The sequence below is a fragment of the Enhydra lutris genome, unplaced genomic scaffold, assembly GCF_002288905.1.
Source record: "Enhydra lutris kenyoni isolate GAN:26980312 unplaced genomic scaffold, ASM228890v2 scaffoldscaffold93, whole genome shotgun sequence".
Lineage (NCBI taxonomy): Eukaryota > Metazoa > Chordata > Mammalia > Carnivora > Mustelidae > Enhydra > Enhydra lutris.
In genome coordinates this window covers 2835051-2857420 of record NW_019154177.1, presented here as the reverse complement: position 1 = coordinate 2857420, position 22370 = coordinate 2835051, and the positions used below count along the sequence as shown (strand labels likewise).

The 22370-nt window shown below is 42.2% G+C and overlaps 3 protein-coding genes across 4 annotated transcripts in view; 2 read left to right on the top strand and 1 right to left on the bottom strand.

The window, feature by feature from the left end:
* The window catches only part of LOC111138542 (histone H2B type 1-A), a 364628-nt gene extending 359608 nt beyond the window's left edge, over positions 1 to 5020 (top strand). The window contains exons 3-4 of one of the 2 annotated variants that reach the window (XR_002640042.1): positions 3326 to 4018; positions 4810 to 5020. The gene's annotated coding sequence lies outside the window, so the exon portion shown is untranslated. Of the gene's footprint in view, positions 1 to 3325 lie in introns of both variants that reach the window. The other variant, XM_022490560.1, reaches the window with a different exon arrangement.
* Positions 1 to 22370, bottom strand: part of LOC111162609 — a 207498-nt gene that overhangs the window by 116992 nt on the left and 68136 nt on the right. The window lies entirely within an intron of this gene.
* On the top strand, positions 16789 to 17179 carry LOC111138547 (histone H2B type 1). Its single transcript, XM_022490564.1, has one exon. It carries the CDS (start codon positions 16789 to 16791, stop codon positions 17167 to 17169), a length of 381 nt encoding a protein of 126 aa, XP_022346272.1. The 3' UTR covers positions 17170 to 17179.

Sequence of the window (22370 nt, the reverse complement as noted above, 5' to 3'; positions counted from 1 at the left end):
GGACCTCAGTAGGACCTCCGTGCCCTGCCACGTGGACCGCTCAGGAGAGCTAATGGACTCTCTTCCACAAAGACAAATCATAGAGAGAGTGGGGGAGGGATTAGCCACAGTCTCTGTGGCCTAGTTTCAAATGTCACATGCTGTCACTTCTGCCACTTTCTATTAATTAGAAGCAAGTCACTTAAATGCGGCGTATATTCAGAAGGGACCTGGCTCCACCTTTCAAGGTAAGGGGAGTACATTTGTGTACACAGTGCACATCACCGCTTCATCTCTTTTATGCTTTAAATGCTTGACTGTAAACAGTACTTGTGCTTTCAAGAGTAGATAGAAATCAGGGCGCCTGGGTGGCTCAGTGGATTAAAGCCTCTGCCTTTGGCTTGGGTCGAGGTCCCAGGATCCTGGAATAGAGCCCCACATTCGGCTCTCTTCTCCGCGGGAAGCCTGCTTCCCCCTCTCTCTGCCTGCCTCTCCGCCTATTTGTGCTCTCTCTCTGTCAAATAAATAAATAAAATCTTTAAAAAAAATTTTTTTTAAAAGAGAAGATAGAAATCAGCAGTATAATCACCTAGACCTAATACTTTTATAAGTGGTGGCTTGTTAAGAATTTCAGGAAATTAGACTACATTGACCATCATCCACAAAGACCACAGAGACAAAACCAATCAACCTCCCACATGATGTCCTGAGGGACTTTTCCTGAGATTGTAAGGGACCAAACAGTGGTCTGTACAGTTACATAAAACCAGCACGTTGCAGCTACTTAGAGAATATACTGAATTAACTGAAGGAATTCATCTGAGAACTCCTAACCAGCTACCTGCACAGCAAATCTCCCATTCATGATGCTTGTAGGAATGTCCAACAAAACTGACAGGTGTGGGGGGGGGTATTAAAAGTGACAATAAATACAATAAAAAGGAAAAACTACACAAAATACTTTGGTTTATGAAAATACAAGAAATTAACAATATGGAAAAACACAAATTAATAAAATTTGCAGTTGGACAAGAAGTTAAATTGATAGTTTTCAAAGGTAGAATTTGAATTGATGAATGAGTCATACTTAAAAATAACCTACCATGTTCAAAGTGTAAGGTAACATATTAAGAGGTAGCGAAAAGACATTTTATTTTATTTAAAGATTTTATTTATTTATTTGACAGACAGAGATCACAAGTAGGCAGAGAGGCAGGCAGAGAGAGAGAAGAGGAAGCAGGCTCCCTGCTGAGCAGAGAGCCCAATGCGGGGCTCGATCCCAGGACCCTGAGATCACGACCTGAGCTGAAGGCAGAGGCTTTAACCCACTGAGCCACCCGGGCGCCCCCCAAAAAGACATTTTAAAAGAAGAAATTAGAGAGCATAATTTAGTCAGGAAGGCTTATTAGATCCTTGACACATGTCAAAATTCCCTATTCAATTGTACCATGGCAATAATTCAGAGTATTTCTTATAAATCATTCGATAGGTAGTCACTGAGTGTCTCTGGGCCATACACAGGCATAGGCACTAGAGATGTAAAGAGAGATAAGGTCGTTCTTGACCTTCTGGAGCCCTTAGGTTTGTAGACCATCAAGGGAAGTTACAGCTAATTGCTTACTGTTTTGTTTGTTTTATTATCATTCATTAAGACCTAAAAAAGTGTTTATCATTGGGGCACCTGGGTGGCTCAGTGGGTTAAGCCTCTGCCTTCAGCTCGGGTCATGATCTCAGGGTCCTGGGATCGAGCCCTGCATCGAGCTTCATTGGGCTCTCTGCTCCGTGGCCAGCCTGCTTCCCCCCTCTCTCTGTCTGCCTCTCTGCCTACTTGTGATCTCTCTCTCTCTGTCAAATAAGTAAATAAAATCTTTATTTAAAAAAAAGAAATGTTAAAAAAATGTTTATCACTCTTTGGAAATATACTGGCAGATTAATAGATTTGGGCTTATATGGGAATTATAAAATTAAGACAAATATTCACCCAAATATTTGAGTAATAAACAGAATAATTAATACTAATATCATTGTGACTTAGTACAAAGTTAAGGAACAGTCCCATTAGCCTGTCCTCATGTCCAACATAAACTGCAAATTTGATGGGTCTCCAAAACCATCCTCATATTTGGTAATTGTTTAAATGGCTCACAGAATTCACTAAAAGTTATTACACTCAAGGCTGGGATTTATTATGTCAAAAGAATACAGATTAAAAATAAGCTAATTTCATTCCTGTGTGGAATTTTAAAAAACAAAACAGAATATAGAGGAACGGAAGAAGAAATAAAATAAGGTGAAAACAGAGGGAGACAAACCATAAGAGGCTCCTACCTCTAGGAAACGAAGTGCGGGTTGTTGGAGTGCGGTGGGTGGGGGATGGGGCGACTGGGTGACAGGCATTAAGGAAGGCACTTGATGGAATGAGCATTGGGTGTTCTATGCAACTGATGAATCACTAAATTCTACCTCAGAAACTAGTAATACACTATATGTTAATTAAATTCAATTAAAAAAATTTTTTTTTAGTATATGTGCTGCCGAAGCGAGCACAAAAATTTTTTTTTAAATAAGCCAAGGTAAGAGGCACATGAACAGTGTCTCTAAGGGGTCCCAACTCAGAGCTTCTAGTAATCCGTTTCCTTTGTGGGTGTGGGGAGTGTTAATACCTCCTGCAACACAACATTACAACAACACAATACACATTGCCAACCACAGGCCTTTATCACATGAACATGGTTGACTGTGGACCGTCCAGGTGCATGATCTTCTAGCCCGCAGTCCCTCTGCAGGTAGTCCCGATGCCACATGGCCCAAAGCTCCAAACACAAAGGACATTATTACACTCTCCCATGCAGCCCAAGGCCTCTTCCTAAACAGATACTCTTATCCCGCAGGACATTCCAAGGGCCCAGACATCACCTCCCAGCAAAGTTAAAGGCCACACCTTCCTTTGGATAACGTTACTGCTTTACCACACACATAGTCCTAAGAAAATCCACATTTTTATGAGTTAGATATCTGTCATTGGCCATAACTTGAATTCTCCAACTATTTGCTTTTTTGATGGTTCTGTCCCATAGTTTTGGCTATTTAGATCGACTGTGAACCCATAAGTTTTATACTAAGGGCTTTTTCTTTTTTTAAGATTTTTTTTTTTTTTTTTTTTTTTTTGAGAGAGAGGATATGAGAAGAGAAGGTCAAAGGGAGAAGCAGACTCCCTGTGGAGCTGGGAGCCCAATGCAGGCCTTGATCCTGGGATTCCAGGTTGCCTTGGTGGAAGGCAGTCGCTTAACCAACTGAGCCACCCAGGAACATTCTTACTGAAGGCTGTTTTTTGTACTTTATTCAGGTGAACGGCTTCAGCAGTCTCCTCCTTGACTTATACTCCCAACTGCCTTCCAAACCCTGGCTGCAGGAAAGAAAACGGAGGAGAAGTGGAGATCATGTTGGGGGAAGTTCTGAGTTCCTGACCTTCATTTTGCTGGCTTGAGTGCGTGGCGCTACACGCGAAAAAAGGCTCTCTTTGCTTTACTTGAACAGCAGCATTTGAGTGACTTTTCCTTTCATAACCGTGACACCTGCTACCATAGATAGGGAACAGGAATTGTGGAAAAGTGAAGGACTAATGTTTTGGAATTTTGTCTAAAAGTTTAACCATGAAGGTTAAGCTGTGTTTCATAAGTACAAAACAGTATGTCTCACATCCAAGTTATGGCTACTTTTTAGGAAAGACGAAGGAGCATAGGGGGAGAATAAAGATGAGAGAAATGGAAAGAGACTCAGAAAAAAACAGAAGAAAAAAATGGCTACTATGAAAGGAGAGACAGAGCCGGAAGACCCAAGAGAAGCCAGAGAGTGGTAGTCGGAGAAAGCTGAAAGGGAAAAGAACAAGATGAGGGGACAGACCTTGTCATGTTTGGGATGCTTCATCTGGGTGTACCACCTGTTACACACAAAATACTCCCCACATTTCTTGGGTGTCGGGGTGAGTGGATGGATTACAACGCTACCACATCTGGGAGACACTCTCTGACCAGTCCAAGTAAGATGGCGCCCTTCTATCCCATTCTTATGTTGTTCATTCTTCATTACACTTAGCAAAACTGATAAGAATTTGTGTATTATTTGTTTCCTCTTTCCATTCTCCAGACAGTATGCTCCACTGGTAGGGTTAGTCTTTTTTGCTGCTGACTCCCTAATGCCTAAGGCTGTTCCCGGCACACAGTGGGCTCTCAATGAGGTTTTGCAGCAATTGTACCTTATTAAAGTACACATATACTATAAGAGCAGGGATAGAGGCCCGAGGAGAGTTGTTGCAGTGGTTCAATACACTTAGTGACTCAGCCTTTTGGAAGCTTATTTTCCACATCTATACAACAATAACAAAATAATTCTAAGAAGTGTACTATTAAGGATGAAGTGAGATAAATCATGTAAAGTTCTTAAAATGCTTATGGATATTTAGTATACATTTAACAACTGTTAGCAACTACTGTATTTTCTTTAGTCACTGAATTAAAAGGACAATCAGAGCAGTCAGTTCTTCTCAGGCCAAAAACTAAAGAGAAATATGAGCTTTGAATGCTCAAATCCCAACTCAAAAAGTATATTTGGGGGATTTAGAACAAAGATCATCTTGTTCTGGGATATCTGTTGACTACGCATGGTTTGAGATATTATCTGTTCATGCTAACGATGACTAAGGCATAGGTAATATTGGAGTAAATAGCTTATGAATAGGTGTTAAAAGAACTCTTCCTTGTACATCAAATATCAATACTGATGGCAAAATGGTATGGAAGAAATAAACCATTTTTATTTCTTCAATTATAGGAGAGAGATGAATGCAGAGAAGAAATGAATGCAAACAGTAATGGAACATGTGGATGAGCTCATAAAATTTATGAAGTATAAAAGTCTGATCTGCCTGAGAATGATTGATTAGTGTGTATATCCTGCTCAAATCTAACCCACCATGGTTTGTTTTAGACTGATTCATCAGGAGAGCCTAAACAGCCTAAATAAAAGTGTTTTAGCATTTTCACTGTGGTTTTGCTCTAATTATAAAAATAGAATTTACTTCCTTACAGGCCCAGCGACTGGGAATTCGTTATTTACCACCAGTACCTTTGATGGAGAAGTCTAAGTGAGGGCCACACGTCTGTAGATGAGATGTTATGAGTACTAAAATCTGGAGACATAGAATTCTGCATTCAGTGTTGAGTCCAATCCTTCTCCTAGATCTCGCCTTTCCAGACATACAATTTATTTTTCACTTTATCCTCTGGCGTCCACGTCTGAGTGGGTAAGACCTAAGCCCTGTGGAAGGTAAACAGCTTGGTTTAGCTCAGCTGCCATTGGCGGAGTCACCCCCAGCATCGGAACTAAGGGAAACACGACACTTCAAAGCAGTCCCAAACTTCAGCGTGCACCCAAATCACCTGAAGTAGTCTGTAAACTACTGGGCCCCACCTCCCGGATTCTGACCCGCTAGATCTCTAGCAGGATCCGATTGCTTGCGTTACTCTATTACCCAGGTGCTGCTGAAGCTGCCGGTCCGGGGACTCGCGCCAGAGAACTGTGATTTCAACCAGAAGAGGGGATTTCCTTGAAATACTAGTACCAAACACCAACACAGTCACACTCAGGTGTAAACTGCAAAGTCCTACAAATTGGCAGCGGCCATTAGCCACCCTCCGTGTCCGCGCAGGCGTGCAAACTGCCCTGCGCGCCGACAAGCCCCGCCCCCTCACCCTCTGACTCCGGGCCGCGCTCTTCACACCGCCCCCTCATTGGCCCGTTTCTCCGCACCCGTCCCGCCCATTGCCCCAACGAGCCTTACATCCCATTACGTCCTTCCGGCTCCCCCGAGTGGTCGCGCGCCTTCTGGCTGCTTCCGGTCGCCTTCGGCTGGGCGGGTTCCCGCGGCGCCCCCTGCTGGTGCGCAGAGGCTGGTCACCCGGGCTCGCGGAGCTGAGGCTGGACCTTCGCCACTGGACACTGAGCGGTCCGCAGAGAAGAGCGCCGAGCCGAGTGCTCTCCCGCCCGAGCAGCAGGACAGGAATGTCCTTGGTGATCCTCCTGCCTGGCTGTGGGTGAGCCGGCCCCGTCCCTCTGCTGTGGCCGAGGGACCCTCAAGTGGACTCCGCGGGGCAGCCGGCTTGCACACCCGGTACTCACGGTCCGCTGATTTTGAGAGCATTTCCTGCGAATGTTTGAATATTACATGTTTTTTTTTTTTTTAATGGTATTCATTCTAATCCATGTCTTTAGAACTGCTTTTAGTTTGGAAGCATGTGAGAAGATTTTTATTTTTACCATCTTAGAGAAATATTTCCTGTGGCTCTTTAGAGGATGATGATAGAGTGCAGTATATATGAAACTGGTTTCTTAGTATCTATTGTTATTTTCCTGAAGCCAAGGTTGAAATTTTGAAATTATGAAATGTGTACCTTGTAATAAATCGGATATTCTGTGTACGTTAGGTGCAGAAGTCACAGATGAAGTATGTTTATCATGTTGTTCAGTTTTCTATAACGATAAGCATTTTCCTTGGTTGGTATATGAAATTCTAAGAGTCGAATGCTAAAAGCTTGCCCTGTACTTGTAAACATGAAGTTGTAATTCCGGCAGTTCCTGTGATATATATAGTGGCTGTGTGGTCAGGTGTGTCAGGGCCCTGAATGTTACATCCTATCAGTGGATTTTTACTTTGTCGTTATGGATTATAGTTCTTTCTCACTTTCAGAAGTTCTCTTTCATTAGTTTTAAAAATGGACGTTGTTTTGAATGTCTCTTGAATTTTGCCTGTGTTATTCCATTTTTACTCCTTTAAACTTTCATTAAGTATTTCAAAGTCTCTAGCTGACAATTTCAATATCTGACATTATATGTCTGAGGGAGAGGACGGGATCTCCCTTTTTTTTTTTTTTTTGGAAGCCTGAGTCTTCATAGTGTGGTTTCTTCCTCTATTAGTTCACATTTATTATGAGTTTATATTTGGACACCCCAAATTTCTAGGAGAATGCCTGGCAGGTAATATGTGCTCAATAAATAATGAATGCATGAATAGTTAGGTGACAGATAGATAATAGGTAGATAATAGATAACGTGTGTAACCCAGTAACTTGGGTTAAAGATGCTTCCTTTCTAAAGAGGTTTAAGTGTACCTCCATGAGGCACTAGAGGGCACCCACCGCCTTTTAATTTCAAGCTTTCACTGAAAGTCCACACTCTAGGTCTTTAGAGAAATCCTTATAAATTTCCTCTGCCCTTCTCCATGGCACCATTTCTGAGGCAAACAGGTTTCCTTCTTAGAAATTTTTGCTAGATTTTATTTTCCCCCTCAAGGCTAAGCTTTCTCAAGAGCCCTGGTTCTGTGGTAGGTGTTTCCAGTTCAGTTGAAAGGCCTAGAATCCTGTTTTCCCCAAAGGGCTGACATTAATTGAAAAAGTGCAGAATCTTAATGACATTTGCCTCCAGGGAACCCAATCTGATGTGTTTCTCAGTCAGGCTTCAGCTCCTAGGTGTGTATTGTTCTGGGAGATTTGGGGAGTTTTCCTTTGTTTCTTGTTATCTGGGCCATGATGTGTGTTTGCCATTTTTCAAGCCCATAGCTATTTTGCTTCATGATGGCTTTCCAGACTATCTTGTTGTCCACACTGGAACCAAAATCCTTACAGTGTACCTGTCTATCGCCACTAATATTTTTGAGCCTTAAAATGGTTTAATATTGCTATACTTGCTATCTCTTGGTAACATTTCCAGGCATATTTTCCCCTCACCCTTATTTTTTTCTTTATTATTACTTTTTAAATCCATGCATGATTTGTTTTCAGACTCAAGAGGCACACTATATAATACATTTCGTATTATACACACTTTTTTGATTTATAGAAAAATAAAAAGCATCATAAAAAGATAAAATACTGTACATATTCCAGAACTCCGATGTCAGGGAAGAAGAATTCCTCTGTACTCCAAGGTCCTTTTAGCTGGACTGGAATCAAATTGATATGGGACAGATTAACAGTTGAAAATTAAATTTAATACTGTACGTACAGGGAATCCACATAGACGCAGACATTTCGAAAATAGGCAAAATAAGGTACATATGTTATTGTGAACTAAGGAGACTGGGGCAAGCATCTCGGACTCCAGACAGAGGGAGGGTAATTCACACGGGGGATAAGAAGAGCAGATGTTTGGTAATTAGATGTTTGCCCTACCATACAAATGAGTCACTCAGATAAAATTTATCTCTGTTAATAAACCTTATTCTAGGAAAGACCACCAATTTAGATTCTTCTGTTTGGCTAAGGGAGAGACAAAAATTTTCTTGAGATTGCTGGGTATCAAGTGTCTTTAGCTCAAAATAATCCACATGCCAAGTGGCACATTGGGTGGGGGGAGGGCTGTCCTGAGCCCCTTCAGTTTCCCCATCTAAATTTCCTTGGGAGTTTCACATATTAAGAGTTGAGCAGGTAGGTTGTTTCATCTCATTGATCTAGTCTCTTAGTCCTGACAGTAGTTCAGTTTGGTCAAACTCACTTCAGGAGGCCGTGATCCAGTTATATTCTCCGAGTTTGGCCTGTGGGTTAAGTAATCAGGTGTTAAGTAAGAGGCATTTCTATGGAAACAAAAGCAATGGTTAATGATTGGGTCAAATGTTAACCCAGTTTTTGAGTCTCAGGATAGTCAGTTGAGAAGACTTCAAGATGTCAGTTTGGAAGCATGTTCAACTAGAGCGAGAGCAGGTACTAGCAACCTGACAGGTTTTCCTAGATTGTAGTTCAGATGTCTCTGGTGATCTTTTGAGTGGGCCATAGAGCAACAGGACAAAAATTGTCTATGCATGAACTTTATGGCAGTTTCTTTACATCAGGTCATTTATATTTAGTTTTCCAGGGCTTCAGGAGAAAAGGAAGTTTTAGTTCTCAAAAAATCCAAAGTCAGAAAAATGGAAGAAAAATCAAAATGTTAGTTTGGAGACTTGTAGCCAGGAATTGGAGGACGGTAGAGGAAATCCCGATGTAGTTCAGTTTATAATGAATAGTATTAAAATCTTATATCTACAAAGACGTGTTATTGAAACAGATTTTCTCTCTCTACCCACCCTCATTCTTACCAAAGATATCTATATTAACAGTATTTTGTTTTCAAAATAAGATTTTTAGTTTCAAAAAATCTTGGCCTGATTATTTATATAAGTCCACCAAGAACATGGTTGACCCTATAGATTTTTTAAAACCTGCGTTGCTGGAACTTTTCAAAGGAATCTCCAGATGGAACCTTTAATAGCCTCTCAAGGCCAGAAGCCCAGTCAAATCCTTGCCATCAGACTTGACCTGCAATACCTACACATTTGGGCGTAGGTGAGTTTCTCTCTCCTCAAGGTCCCCAGAATATCCTGAGGTTCCCGCACCTGCCAGGAGGTAACCTCTACTCACCTAGTAAGATTGTTTGGAATTCTGAAAGCAAGGTATCAGGGTGATATTTCCAAGGGGCTCATTGTCTCCATAAACTCAACCTTAGTTCCTTAAAGCTGTCTGGTCATATCTGAGTCTATGCATGTCTCTCAAATATGACATTCCAGTCAAAGCCTCGGTAATATAACTATTGTTTCCATTTACATCTGTCACAAGGAGAACAAATGTTTATTGCATTTATGCAAATAAAAAAATTGCCATCAAAATATAAGAATTCTCACAGATTTTCCGGAGCATTCAGGTAGGGAGAAAAGATATATTTTTTTAATTTGTTCACAAAGGCATATTTTGTCAAACTTCTATATGTCAGCTTAAGAATAGATGTTTTCTTAAATCTGGAAAAAAGTGAAACATTTTTTAAAAGTAATGTTTGAAACAAAAACTCATAAAAAGTATAATTATCTTCCTGAATTCATTCCATCCCATGTTATTAATAATTCTTGTTCTGTTTGAATACAACATTTCCACCAGTTCTGGAAATTTTTACATAGTTCAGCTCTTGGGTTTTGTTTGTTTGTCTAGAGAGAGAGTGTGAGGGGGGCGGGCAGAGGGAGAAAGGGAATCTTAATCAGGCTCCTTCTCACAACCCCAAGATCATGAGCCAAAATCAAGAGTTGGATGCTTAACCGACTGAGCCACCCAGGCGCCACAATGTAATTCAGTTTTATGATCTTAAGTTTACCAGAAACCTCTACTCAGAATATTTTCCATGAGTATCACTAAAAATGAAGCACATTAGGAAGAAGCACCTGAGTAAAACTAAAATTGTCTATAGGGATGCCTGGATGGCTTAGTTGGTTAAGCCACTGCCTTTGGCTCAGGTCATGATCCCAGGGTCCTGGGATCAAGTCCCCTATTGGGCTCCTTGCTCGGCAGGGACCCTGCTTCTCTGGCTGCCTCTGCCTGCTTGTGTGTACTCTCTCTCTCTGACAAATAAATAAATAAAATCTTTTAAAAAATAAAGTAAAAATAAAATTGTCTGTAAATGATAAAAGACTTAAAGATGGGTACAGTGAAGGATCTGGTTAAAGTTCATTACAATGCAGTTCACAAGGAAATTTGGTTATTTTTGTGACATACAACACTTAAAGATAATAACATATCAAGACATCAGATTTCTAGGAGTTTCACATAATTTTCGATAAGAGATCCACATAAATATAATCTAACAGGGCTTAGTATCACTTTGTTGACAATGCTTCCCATGTAATTGCACATACCAAATAAGCCTAATTAGTTTTATTGCTCACAAAAAAAAAAAAAAAAAAAAATTAATGTTCCTGGGGCCTGGTGGGAAATTTCACTTATCTTCTGGTCGAAAGACTTCATTTAGAATTTGATTGTAGAAAGTATGTCTAAGAAAAACCACAAGGTTTGACCATTTCATTAAATAAGACCACAATCATTATGAAGCAGTATTTAATTATCCATTTAATCAAACCAACAAGAGAAGATAGCAGAGGCAAATATAGAAGGTTATGTAGTTATGAGTAAAATTTAGCTCTTTCAATATTAAGACTGTACTTTCTTAAGTAATCAAAGACCTGATAAACATAGAAATTATTTTGACAAACTTAGAATCATTGTTTTTTTAAGGCAAATAACTTAAAAGGTAAAGAAAAACTTTTGTTTACAATTTCTCATGAAGGGCAGAGCAATAGTTTAAGAAAACTTTGTACTTTCAAAAAAGAGAAAACAAAAACTTTGCACCAGTGTATTTTGGTATTAAAGCTTATTTGCTTATTTAAATTCATCCTAATCTTAGCAAGTACTGACTGCACATAAAGTTTCTTTCCAAAGAGGCTTTGTCTATAATCCTACAACTTTATTTAACACTCAGATTTTGACCTAAATTTTCCCTCTATAAATAATCAGTCTTGTTTTAACGCTTTCTTTTCCCTCAACAAATATATAGTTTTATTACTCATATTTCTTCTTACAAAAATGCATTTCTTACTTTACTCACATAGAGTTGTTATTTCCAGTAGTCTAAATTACATTTCTTAAAATTCTTAATACTTAGAAACCTTAATTTCTAGGGAAAACTAGGTAGTAAGCAATTGTGAACTGTTATAGTGATGTGGGAAACAGAGGCAGAAGAAAATCATTAAATTTCCTTACCTACTGACAAGCCCTTGAAGCAGTCAGAGTGGCTCTCCTCTAAGGACTCAAACTGACCTCCACCTTAAGGCTTTGTTAAGGGCAAAGGACAATCCTAGCCTGACCAACCCCCTACCACCAACCAGGATCCTGTAAGTCCACTTTAACAATTCCTTTAGGAAACTTTATCTCTAAACCTCCAAAATAGTGTCGAGAATCATTCCCAAGCATATGGCCCACTGATATCCATCTAAAGGGTGTCATGAGAAGGTTTTATTACTGGTAATGAATAACCTTTTCCCCAGACAATAGCTAGCCCCTCAAGGTCCTAGAAACCTTGCTTCCAAAATTCCTTAGAGACTTATGCCGTCCTTAATCCTCTCCCAATTTACAAGTATCTAATAGACCACTCTTCACATCCTGGGGCAGCAGCTCTTCCTGCCCACGAGTCCTGTCCCCGTGCTTTAATAAACCCACCATTTTGCACCAAAGATGTCTCAAGAATTCTTTCCTGATCATCAGCTCCGGACCTCACCCCACTGAACCTCACCTATGTTCTAGAACTTCATCAATAGCAGAACTCTTCACGTTGGCAAATTTATGAATATGTTTCATTATTTTTAGAAACGTATTTTTTCATATTATGATCTTTCAGTAAAGCAAAAAATATGTTTATTAACAGATCCAAATTCATCTTTAGTTTCTCTATAATAAGACAAAAGTAGATAAACATGCTCAGTACTTAATGTTTCATTATTTTATCTTATTCAGAAGAGATCTAGATTATCAACAAGCTTAACTTTACTTATCATTTAACCTAGCAAAACTATAAAATTTTAGCTTTCCAAAGACATTGGAAGCTATTTACAAGTTTACCTACAAAGCTTTTTATTTTATTTATATCTATTTAATTTACTTCTTTTAATAATTACATGTAGACTATCCACAACAACTTCATGAGGCCTTAGACAGAATCAACCATTATTCTAAGCTTTTTTCTTTCTGACAAATTTTGCAACAGAAATACCCTGGACTTATTTGACTTTTATAGTAAACACAAGCAGGATAAAAATTTTATGATTTTATGCTTAGTAGTGATAACTCTGAAAACATGTCCATATTAAAAAAGCCAACAAGCTTAATTTAGCTTTACCAAATATTTTCCCAGATTACATGAATTTGAAAAAGATTTGGATTAGTTTCTAATTTTCTGGATGTTAGAATGCTCAATCTTTACAAGCATGTGCCTTTAAACAGACTAAATAGAGCTCTTCTACATATTAACTATAGCAATACCATCCAGAATTAGAGAAAACACATGGACAGGGTGCCTGGATGGCTCAGTGGTAAAGCCTCTGCCTTTGGCTCAGGTCATGATCCCAGAGTCCTGGGATGGAACCCCGCATGGGCTCTCTGCTTGGCAGGGAGCCTGCTTCCACCTCTCTCTCTGTCTATTTGTGATCTTTGTCTGTCAAATAAATAAACTTTTTTAAAAAATCTTTAAAAAAAACATACATGGACACACACACAGCACAAAATACAGACAAGAGATGGTATTTGTGAAAAGGACATTTGGCTCACTTTTTTTTTGAGATATATGTATTTGTTTTAGAACAAGCGTGGGGAGAGGCAGAGGAAGAAGGAGGAATCTCAAACAGACTCCACGCTGAGCTCAGAGCCCAATGTCATACTCAAACTCACAACCCTTAGATCATGGCCTGAGCTGAAATCACTTAACCAACTGAACCACCCAGGTGCCCCGAGGCCCAATTTTTAAATAGCTCTAACTATCTATCTGCCTCTCTATCTATCATCTATCTATTTTTATGAAAAACTTTTCCCTAAAGTTTGCATGTCAAAAAGACTGGCTCCTGGGTTGTAGAGAAGATAGAAGTAGAGAATTTATATCAAATGCCGAGAGTGTGTAAATTTTCTGAAAAGTGCATATTTGGAGTATTTCTGCTTGTTATTGTAGGTGCTATAGCCCTTTCAGAAGTTTGCATGTTAAAAAGGCCTCTTTCCCCTCATTCTCACCCTTACCCCCTTTTCTTTTCTTTTTTAATTCAGTCTCAGGAGACTGTGGGATGTGTTTACAGTTCAAAGACATGATAAAATTTATGATTTCAAGGGACAGAGAAAGAATGCAAAGAAATTTTTTTTCTAGAGTTACTGGGTAATTGCTAGTTAGACATCTAACCCCCCTTTTAAAGTACAAAACAATTTTGTTCTAATATCCTGATTTTTAAAATAACATCCGTAAACATTTTGAAAGGCATATACAAGGTCTGGAGATTGGTAAAGATAGATGGGCTTTAACTTATTTCTAGAGTTATAGGGATATTCATAGAGATTTGTAAAATAAAGGCAGAACTGTTATAGTCTATCAAGGAATTAGCCCATCTTTCTAACTGAATTTGCTTCTTTATATCACAGAAAATTTTAAGTAGAATGGGAACCAAAAGATTTATATCTTTGTAAAGTCTATCTAAAGTATTTTAACAAAAGCCTTGTTTTTCTGGGTATACAAAGTAAACTTGGTTTCTATTCGCCCCTGAATATTGGCCTTTTGCAAATCACTTATGGAATGGCCTGGTCATCTATATCTCATATATACAGTCATATAATCTCTGTAATTACTCTCTAAATTTGGTAGGATCTTTTGAAAGTAAAGGTAAAGGGGCTTTATAATTTAAAAGATCTGCTGTGTGCTCGCTTCAGCAGCACATATACTAAAATTAAAAGATCTGCTGTGGTCCAGGGGGACGTGATTTTGTTGTTGGGGGCGGGTGGGGGGATGAAGGGGGCAGTGGATCTAGAATACTCCTTCAAAGGGTGTTGTCCAGGAATGCTTGAGGCTTGGCAGAACCTGATTACAGAGCCAAGGCGGGTAGGAGCAAAGCAGCACTTACTGCTAGTCTCCTGCTGCTTTTGTGAAACATTTTCTGGCTTTCAGAATTTACCTGAGCAACCTATTTACTTTGAACCTAGAGATTAGGCCAGAGTGATCTCTCTAAATCTTGTAAGGAGAGGAATTAAAACAGGCAGATGCAGCCAAATTTTAAGGAGAATTTACCTTGGCTGTGGACATTGCTTTTTGTCTTGGTCTGATTTCTGTACTTTTATCTTGTCAATGGAGAACTTAAGGTGAGCCACTATAAGACAAGTGAGATATTTTAAATAGAGCCAATTTAAAGATCCATTGTAAAAATAAATAAATAAAGGATCCATTGTGTGGCCATTATGAGTAGGATCTATTAATAGTGACTTAAACCAATAAGCCTTTTAATGGCTTAACCAAAGACACAATAGAGGTCTCGAGGGGGCAGACAGGATGCAGCCCTTCCCCATCCAAAAGTTTACTTATGAAATTACCCTAAGAAAGCAAAGGCCTTCATTGCACAGACCGCAAGAATGGTATAGTGAATGTCTCTGGTGTCCCATGAAAATATGACACATCTCCAATCACACACCCACTAACCTGTGATTCCAGGTGGGCTCTTCTCAAATGGGACTTTCCAGCACTAACAAGCAAGGAACGTTGAAACAACAGATTCCTGTGGGCTGGAACCTCTCATGGCAAGTACCCTGGGAGGTGACACAGCTGGACAGAGAAAAATCTAATCCCCATCTATTAGACTGACCATCAAGGTGCACCAGGGTAAGTGTACCCACCAGATGGTAGAGACCGAAGTGAATATTCACACTGGTCAGACACCAAGCTCTTAGGACATAGAGCAAGACAAAAGGAAAATACTAACAGATCTAAGCCTTGAGTCTCCTGGACCCCACTAATACCTAGGAGGTATTTGCTGTGGGTTAGGGACACTGTGTGGTTTTGCAGTGTACTTACTTCACAGAGGTTTACTTGAGGTTGGGAGTGACCTAGAATCAATATATCCCTTTCTGTGACCAATGTAACCTATTATGGGAGGCTTCCTGAGCTAGCCAGCACTCTAACAGCTTTCAAACACTCAACCCATTCACATAAATAGAGAACTGGCTTCCAAGAAGTAGCTTAGCAACAAACCCCAAAAAACATAAAAGATGCAGACAAAGGAAAACAGAGACCATCTCTGGTAGGAAAATGATCAGTTAGTTACTAAAGGGTACTCTGCCAAATTAAGCAGAGTCACTTAGCCCAAGGAACTAGGTTCACAAATATTTTCTCCTGCTAATCTAAATTTAGAAAGAAAAAAAAAAAAAAAAAGAAGTCTCACCGCGCTTGCTCCATCAGATTCCACAGAGATTGGAAGAGGCTGACACGGTAAAACTTACCCGCTGCCAGCAATACAGCAGATGTCCCAGGATGTCGAAGCTGCCGCATGGTCTGTTGCGAGCAGTATCCACTGAGTTAAAGAGTCCTGCCAACTATGCCAACCATTGGGGAGCAAGCATTCCTGTCCCCTCAAATCTCCCTGAAGCTTGACATTAAAAAATTAACAAGAGAAAACCAACTTTATACGGAACATATAGAGACTCCACAACACATGGAAATTCCCCAAACAAGCAAAATGAGGTATATATATGTGTCATTCTGAACTAAAGAAGGGTTGGACTTTGACATTTCAGAGTAAAGGAATACACTTCATACAGCAAAGAGAAGAGCCAATGATTGGTAATTAGACGTTTGCCCTGCCATAGAGATGGGTCACTCAGATAAAATTAATCTCTCTACGTAACCCTTTTAAAGAAAAAACCCCCCCCCCCCCCCCCCCCAGTTTAGATTCTTCTCTATGGTTAGGAGAAGAAGAAAAATTTCTTGAGTCTGCAGGTTCTTGAGTCTGCAGGGTCTCAAAAACCTTCAAATCAGAATAGCCCACATGCCAAAGAGGCATACTGAAAGGCAGTGGCCTGTCCGGAAACCCTACAATAGAAAATAATCTGAACATGTTACAAAGTAGGTTACCTCTCTGACATTACAAAACACTAAAGGAGTCATTACTAAATTTATATTCAAAATTGTTCCACAAATTAATCTGCATTCCTATTAAATTAAAAGAAAAAACTAAACTAGACTAAAGAAGCCAGGATGTACTGGGGAAACTGCTCTCCGGATATGACCAATGGAGAGAAGAACTGGAGCCAATCATTAGCCGGCAGCCTAACGACGAGTTGGCGAATCAACGATGGCCAAACGCATCCGTCATTTGCATACCACTGCCTACAAATAGGCAGGATCCTGCCGCAGACTCCATTTTCTTCTCTGAGAAGAAAGCAGTTCAGCATGCCCGAGCCCGCCAAGTCGGCTCCGGCCCCGAAGAAGGGCTCCAAGAAGGCGGTGACCAAGGCGCAGAAGAAGGACGGCAAGAAGCGCAAACGCAGCCGCAAGGAGAGCTACTCGGTGTACGTGTACAAGGTGCTGAAGCAGGTGCACCCCGACACGGGCATCTCGTCCAAGGCCATGGGCATCATGAACTCGTTCGTCAACGACATCTTCGAGCGCATCGCGGGCGAGGCGTCCCGCCTGGCGCACTACAACAAGCGCTCGACCATCACGTCCAGGGAGATCCAGACGGCCGTGCGCCTGCTGCTGCCCGGGGAGCTGGCCAAGCACGCCGTGTCCGAGGGCACCAAGGCCGTCACCAAGTACACCAGCTCCAAGTGAGCCCGCCAAGTAAGCGTCCTGTCAAACCCAAAGGCTCTTTTCAGAGCCACATGGTTTCACCAGCAGAGCTGCGCACTACCATGCGTTGTGGCTTCAGCTTGGGTTCACGTAGGTTAATGGGGACACTTGGGACACCATCCTGTGTGGTCCTGACAGGCGTCACCTGTGTGAACAGGGGGCCCGGCCGCGGAAACGAACGCGCGCCGAAGCGGCCAGCGCTCACTCCCCCAGCCCGTGCACCTCACGGCCGCCTTCCCACCACTGCCGCGGGCGCGGACTCCGCCTTTTCTCAAGGGTCACCGGACAGGTCCACAGCCAGAGTGAAATTCGAAAAGCCCGCCGCCAAAAGGCGGGACTTCCTGTTCCGGTGCCTCGAGGCTCGCGCCCCAGGGACTCTCTGCGCCTCTGCGACTCCGGTCCTCCCCTCCCCCTCCCCCTCCCCCGCCGGCTTCCCGCGGCTTTTCGAGTCCTGCCTGAGCGTCTGGTCCAGGTCTTTAAAATGTGTGTTAGGGGGCTGCAGCTCTCCAGGAAGGGCTCTAAGGTTCTTAGCAGTTGTTCATTGTGCTTTACCGCTTTCCTTCTGAAGCTGCTGTGAATAGGCGATCGTCATTACATTTGACTTTTAGAGTGTCCTGGAGAAGAATCCATTCACCCCTACTCTCCTCTCTGGCTCCCAGATGACCCCACAGTGTCCTCCCAGACCAACACCCTCCAGTGCAGTCCCGGACTAAGGGCTGGGTGGCTCAGCAGCTCCCAGTCCGTCCTTTTCTGTGCGAGCTTCCTTGCAAGCCCTCCACCTGTCCTGTCTCCAGCTCTCGCCCCACGGCTCCGTTGAGCAGCTGTGTGTGGCAAAGGAGACAGGGACCCGGGCCGGTCAGAGCGTGGAGAGGAGGAGATGTGGACTCGGGCCATGAGCTTTAACATACTGATGCTGGACACCAAGGTCTGGAAGGCTGCTGTTTGTGATCTTTAGCCAAAGACGCTAAACCCTGAAAGTTAAAAGCAGGATTTGTTTCCTTCCCTCATTTTCCAGGCACCGTGACCTAGAGGTTTCCTTCTGGAAGTTAGGTGAGAAAGACTGGCTTGCCTGCACCACACTTGTAAGTGGACATCCCGAATGCATCCAAGAAGAGCTAACCGTCCTCCAGACACTCCCAGCCAGCCTTCCCAACCAGACTGTCCCGTCTCCCTCTGTCCTCTCAAGAAGAGCAAAATAAGCACAAAGAAACGAGAGTTTGTTTTCAGTTGCCAAATTACAGCTGCCCCTCAACTTTTTCTGACCATCTTGATTTCAGTGTGAGATGGTACTAAAAGTCTTTGTCCCTAGTGAATCTATGTTTCATTCCACAAGGACAGTCGTGTAAGAAAGCATACTGGATCCTGTCTGATTCCCTCTGCCTTTCAGGGATCCCCCTACTGCACGAAACCGGAAATCCAGCTCTGCAGCCAACCCCTTAGGGAAAACTGAAACCAAACCTCAGAGAATTCTCTTCCTCCTCTTGTTTCTCTGATGTTTCGGGTTTTGTTTTTTGTTTTCCTTTTGTATTCATTTCTTGCTTTTCCCCATGTTTTGGAATTCCCTGAGACCTCTCCAGCCTCCAGGCCTTTGCAAATGTTCTCTCCCTGAAATGCCCCATTCCAACTTTGTCCCCAACACACACACACACACACACACACACAATCACACTCACACACACACATAGCGCAGTTATTGTTGTTGTTCTTTAATCAACTCACTTTTCAGTTCAATCAAAACGTTACTGGGGAAGCTGATCTGCACCGTTAAAGACTCTCACAGTCACAAAGAACTGGCTGTATTCCCAGCCCCAAACCAGTCATTACTAAGAGCCTGGGACCATCAGGACTACTGTGGCTGAATCAAGACCTGATCCCTGAGAATAGGGAGAAACTCTGCCTTCCCTGGGGCACAAGGCAAGGAAGGAGGGGAGACCAGAACAAAACTGAGGCTGTGTTAGGATGAAGGAGGGGAAATGGCAAAGCCTGATACAAAGGCCTTCTAGGCAGAAGGAAAGAGCCTCCATCTGGCTCATTCATACTCCGGAGCCAACATGGAATTATGTCCTGAGGATACAGAGCAGCACTTCTAACCTTGAGTGTGCATCGAAATCCCCTGGAGGCTTGTTAGAGGACAGCTTACTGGCCCCACTCCCAGGGTGTTTGTTTCATTAGCCCTGGGGGTATATGGGCACTTGGCTTTTTTTATTTGTGTATTTGTCAAAGACAGAGCACAAGCTGGGGGAGCAGCAGGCAGAGGGAGCCTGCTGAGCAGGGAGCCTGATGTGGAACTCTCTCCTAGGACCCTGGGATCCTGACCTGAGCTGAAGGCAGACACTTTACCAACTGAGCCACCAAGTTCCCAAAGATACAAATTCTGCTTCTAGCTGCTATGCTTTGAGAACATCTAATACTTGTATAATGAGCTAACCAAAGCCCCTTCCAGCGTGGAGGGTTCTGTTATGGAATATGAGGAAAGAAAAATCCGGTGCACCTGGATGGCTCAATTGGTTAAGCACCTGCCTTAGTATCATGTCATGGTCATGGGTTCCTGGGATCAAGCCCCACCCCAAATAAAGCCCCAGGACAGGAAGGAGTTTGTGCTCAAGGATGGAAGTGCTGCGAGCTGGGGGACTAGGAAGCAAAGACAAGGTGTTAAGAGACAGGGTTGGGGGTTCAACAGATGCTGAGCATTTCCGACCATCTCAGGGTCCTGGGATCGAGCCCCATTGTGGGCCAGTGAGAGCAGCCAGTTTTATTGTGCCCTGAGAAACTCTTAGAATTTGAAAGCACCCAAGCTGCAGTGTGGAAAAGGGGATTTATGGGATTAAAGGTAAAAACAAGCAGAAGAAGGAAGGGAGAGGTTATTGCGATAACACTGGTGAAATTATTACAGGTGCCATGGGCGGAGAAAGTCTAAAGAAGGTACCGATGAACCGGGTCTCGTGGGTGAAGAAACATGGAGCTGACATTGACTGAGCACGTTCCGTGTGTTTAAGAGACTGTACCAACCTCTTTGCAAAGGGTAGCTCACTTCGTCCTCTCACCACCCACAGTATCTAGACCCAACTATTCTCTCCTCGTTGACTAGGGATGAGCAAGGTGTGGGGCTGTGGTTGGAACCAGACAGTGCGTCTCCAGGCCGTGTGCTGACCCGCACCTGACAGCGCGGCTGCACTTCCTCGGTGAATGATGCAGAATTATGGGACAGAATGAGGTTTCAGAGACTGGGACATATCAATTTTAAAAAAAACCCTTAAGCGTTCCACTGGAGGTCAAGTGCGTTGTTGTACATGTGAGTCTGGAAATCAGAACAACTTGGGGACTGAACATGGAATCTTGGAGAGTTTGGAAATAGAAACTTTACTGTTGTTGGCACACACTGAAACTGTCTTTTACCCATGGAGAAAGAATAAGAAAGCACTCCAATTTTAGAAAGAAGACAGACGAAGTGTGAGGAAGAAAACGAGGGGAGTAGAGTCACAACAATCTAGAAAGACTTTCAGGAAGGAGGACACAGCCAGTGTGCTGTGATTGCTACTGAGAAGAGAACAGACAGTGACCTTGGCATATGGCAAATGGATCTCACTGGAAACTCTGATTATAGGTATTAAGGAATAACCCAGATTCAGGGGAGAGCTTCATGAGTATTTTTTTTTTTTAAGATTTTATTTATCTGACAGACAGAGATCACAAGTTGGCAGAGAGGCAGTCAGAGAGAGAGGAGGAAGCAGGCTCCCCGCCGAGCAGAGAGCCCGATGTGGGGCTCGATCCCAGGACCCTGAGATCACGACCTGAGCCGAAGGCAGAGGATCTAACCCACTGAGCCACCCAGGCGCCCCTTCAGGAGTATTTCTTACCTGAGCTTGAAATGTTCTGCTACATTGTTCCCCTCTCTCTTGGGTCATCATGTGTCATTGATCCTGGCATCTTCCCAGCTGGAGCAATTAGATTTGCTTTCCTAGAAACTAGGAAAAGCAACAAAACGAAAGTCCTGCCTCCTCACCAAATTTGTCAGGGTGGTAGGAGAACGTCTCTTTCAAGACAGTTCTTTATTCTGTTTAAAGAATCGAATTGAGTTTTTATGAGTGCATCCACAAAACATTCATGAATTCATTTGCAGCCCCTCAGGAATGCATGTAAACTCATACTATAGTCCCATTATTTATCCTCCATTTTCTCACTCAGTGTCAAACTATTAACTTATCCTCACATTACCTGTGAGAGAAGAGTGGTTAGTGATTTGCCACAGATGACAAAGACAGAAAATGACAGTTCACGACTTTAGTAACAGCAATAATAATAAAAGAGAAAACAGAATTTACCATGTGCCATGCACTAGACAAAATGCTTTGATTTTATTCACCCTAAACCCATAAGGTAGATACTACTGTTATCCCCATTTTACAGATGGAAAAACAGACACAAGGTTAAGTGGCCTGACAGAAGACAACACAAAAACTAAGCGTCCCTCTATGCGAGGTTTCCAGTTTGTTTTTTCTTATCTCTGAGAGGATATTGAGAACTTATAAACTTCTTAAACTATACATACTCTACACCGCGACGATCCCCTAAGATGGTTGACAAAATCACACACTTTAGGATGACACCAAGACACAGGGCTAAGCTGCAGTCTCTTGCCATGTTTACAGGATGTCAGAAGAAGAAAGCAGTAACCCACTTAGGACGGCTACCTTGACTTCTCTATTGCTGACACGACGGGGAGAGATTTGAGAGGACCGATCAGTCAGGTTGTGCTGCGTCCAACAGAATCCTCCCTGTAACGAATTCAGTGACGTAAGATTGAAACAAAACACTTGTTTAAACACAAACCTTTATATTGACACCTATCCCAAGTTTATTATTTTGGATCCTTTAATGTCCTCGCGTAAACTGACAGGTATAAAGCATTAAGCTTGAAAAACGAAGGACAATTCCAGAGTACGTAAACGAGTTAACAAAAGCAACCTAGCTTACAAGGGAGAAACCGTACCAACACCAACTGGCAGAATAAACCAGAAATAGCCCATACTGGAAAGTGTGCAACTCTTCCGACGACCACATGGGTGGCCCTGAAAAGGGCCTTTGGGTGGGTGAGAAACAAAAAGCTCCGAAGCTGAGAAAAAAAAAAAAAAACTTAGCCCCCGAAGCCGTAGAGGGTGCGGCCCTGGCGCTTGAGCGCGTAG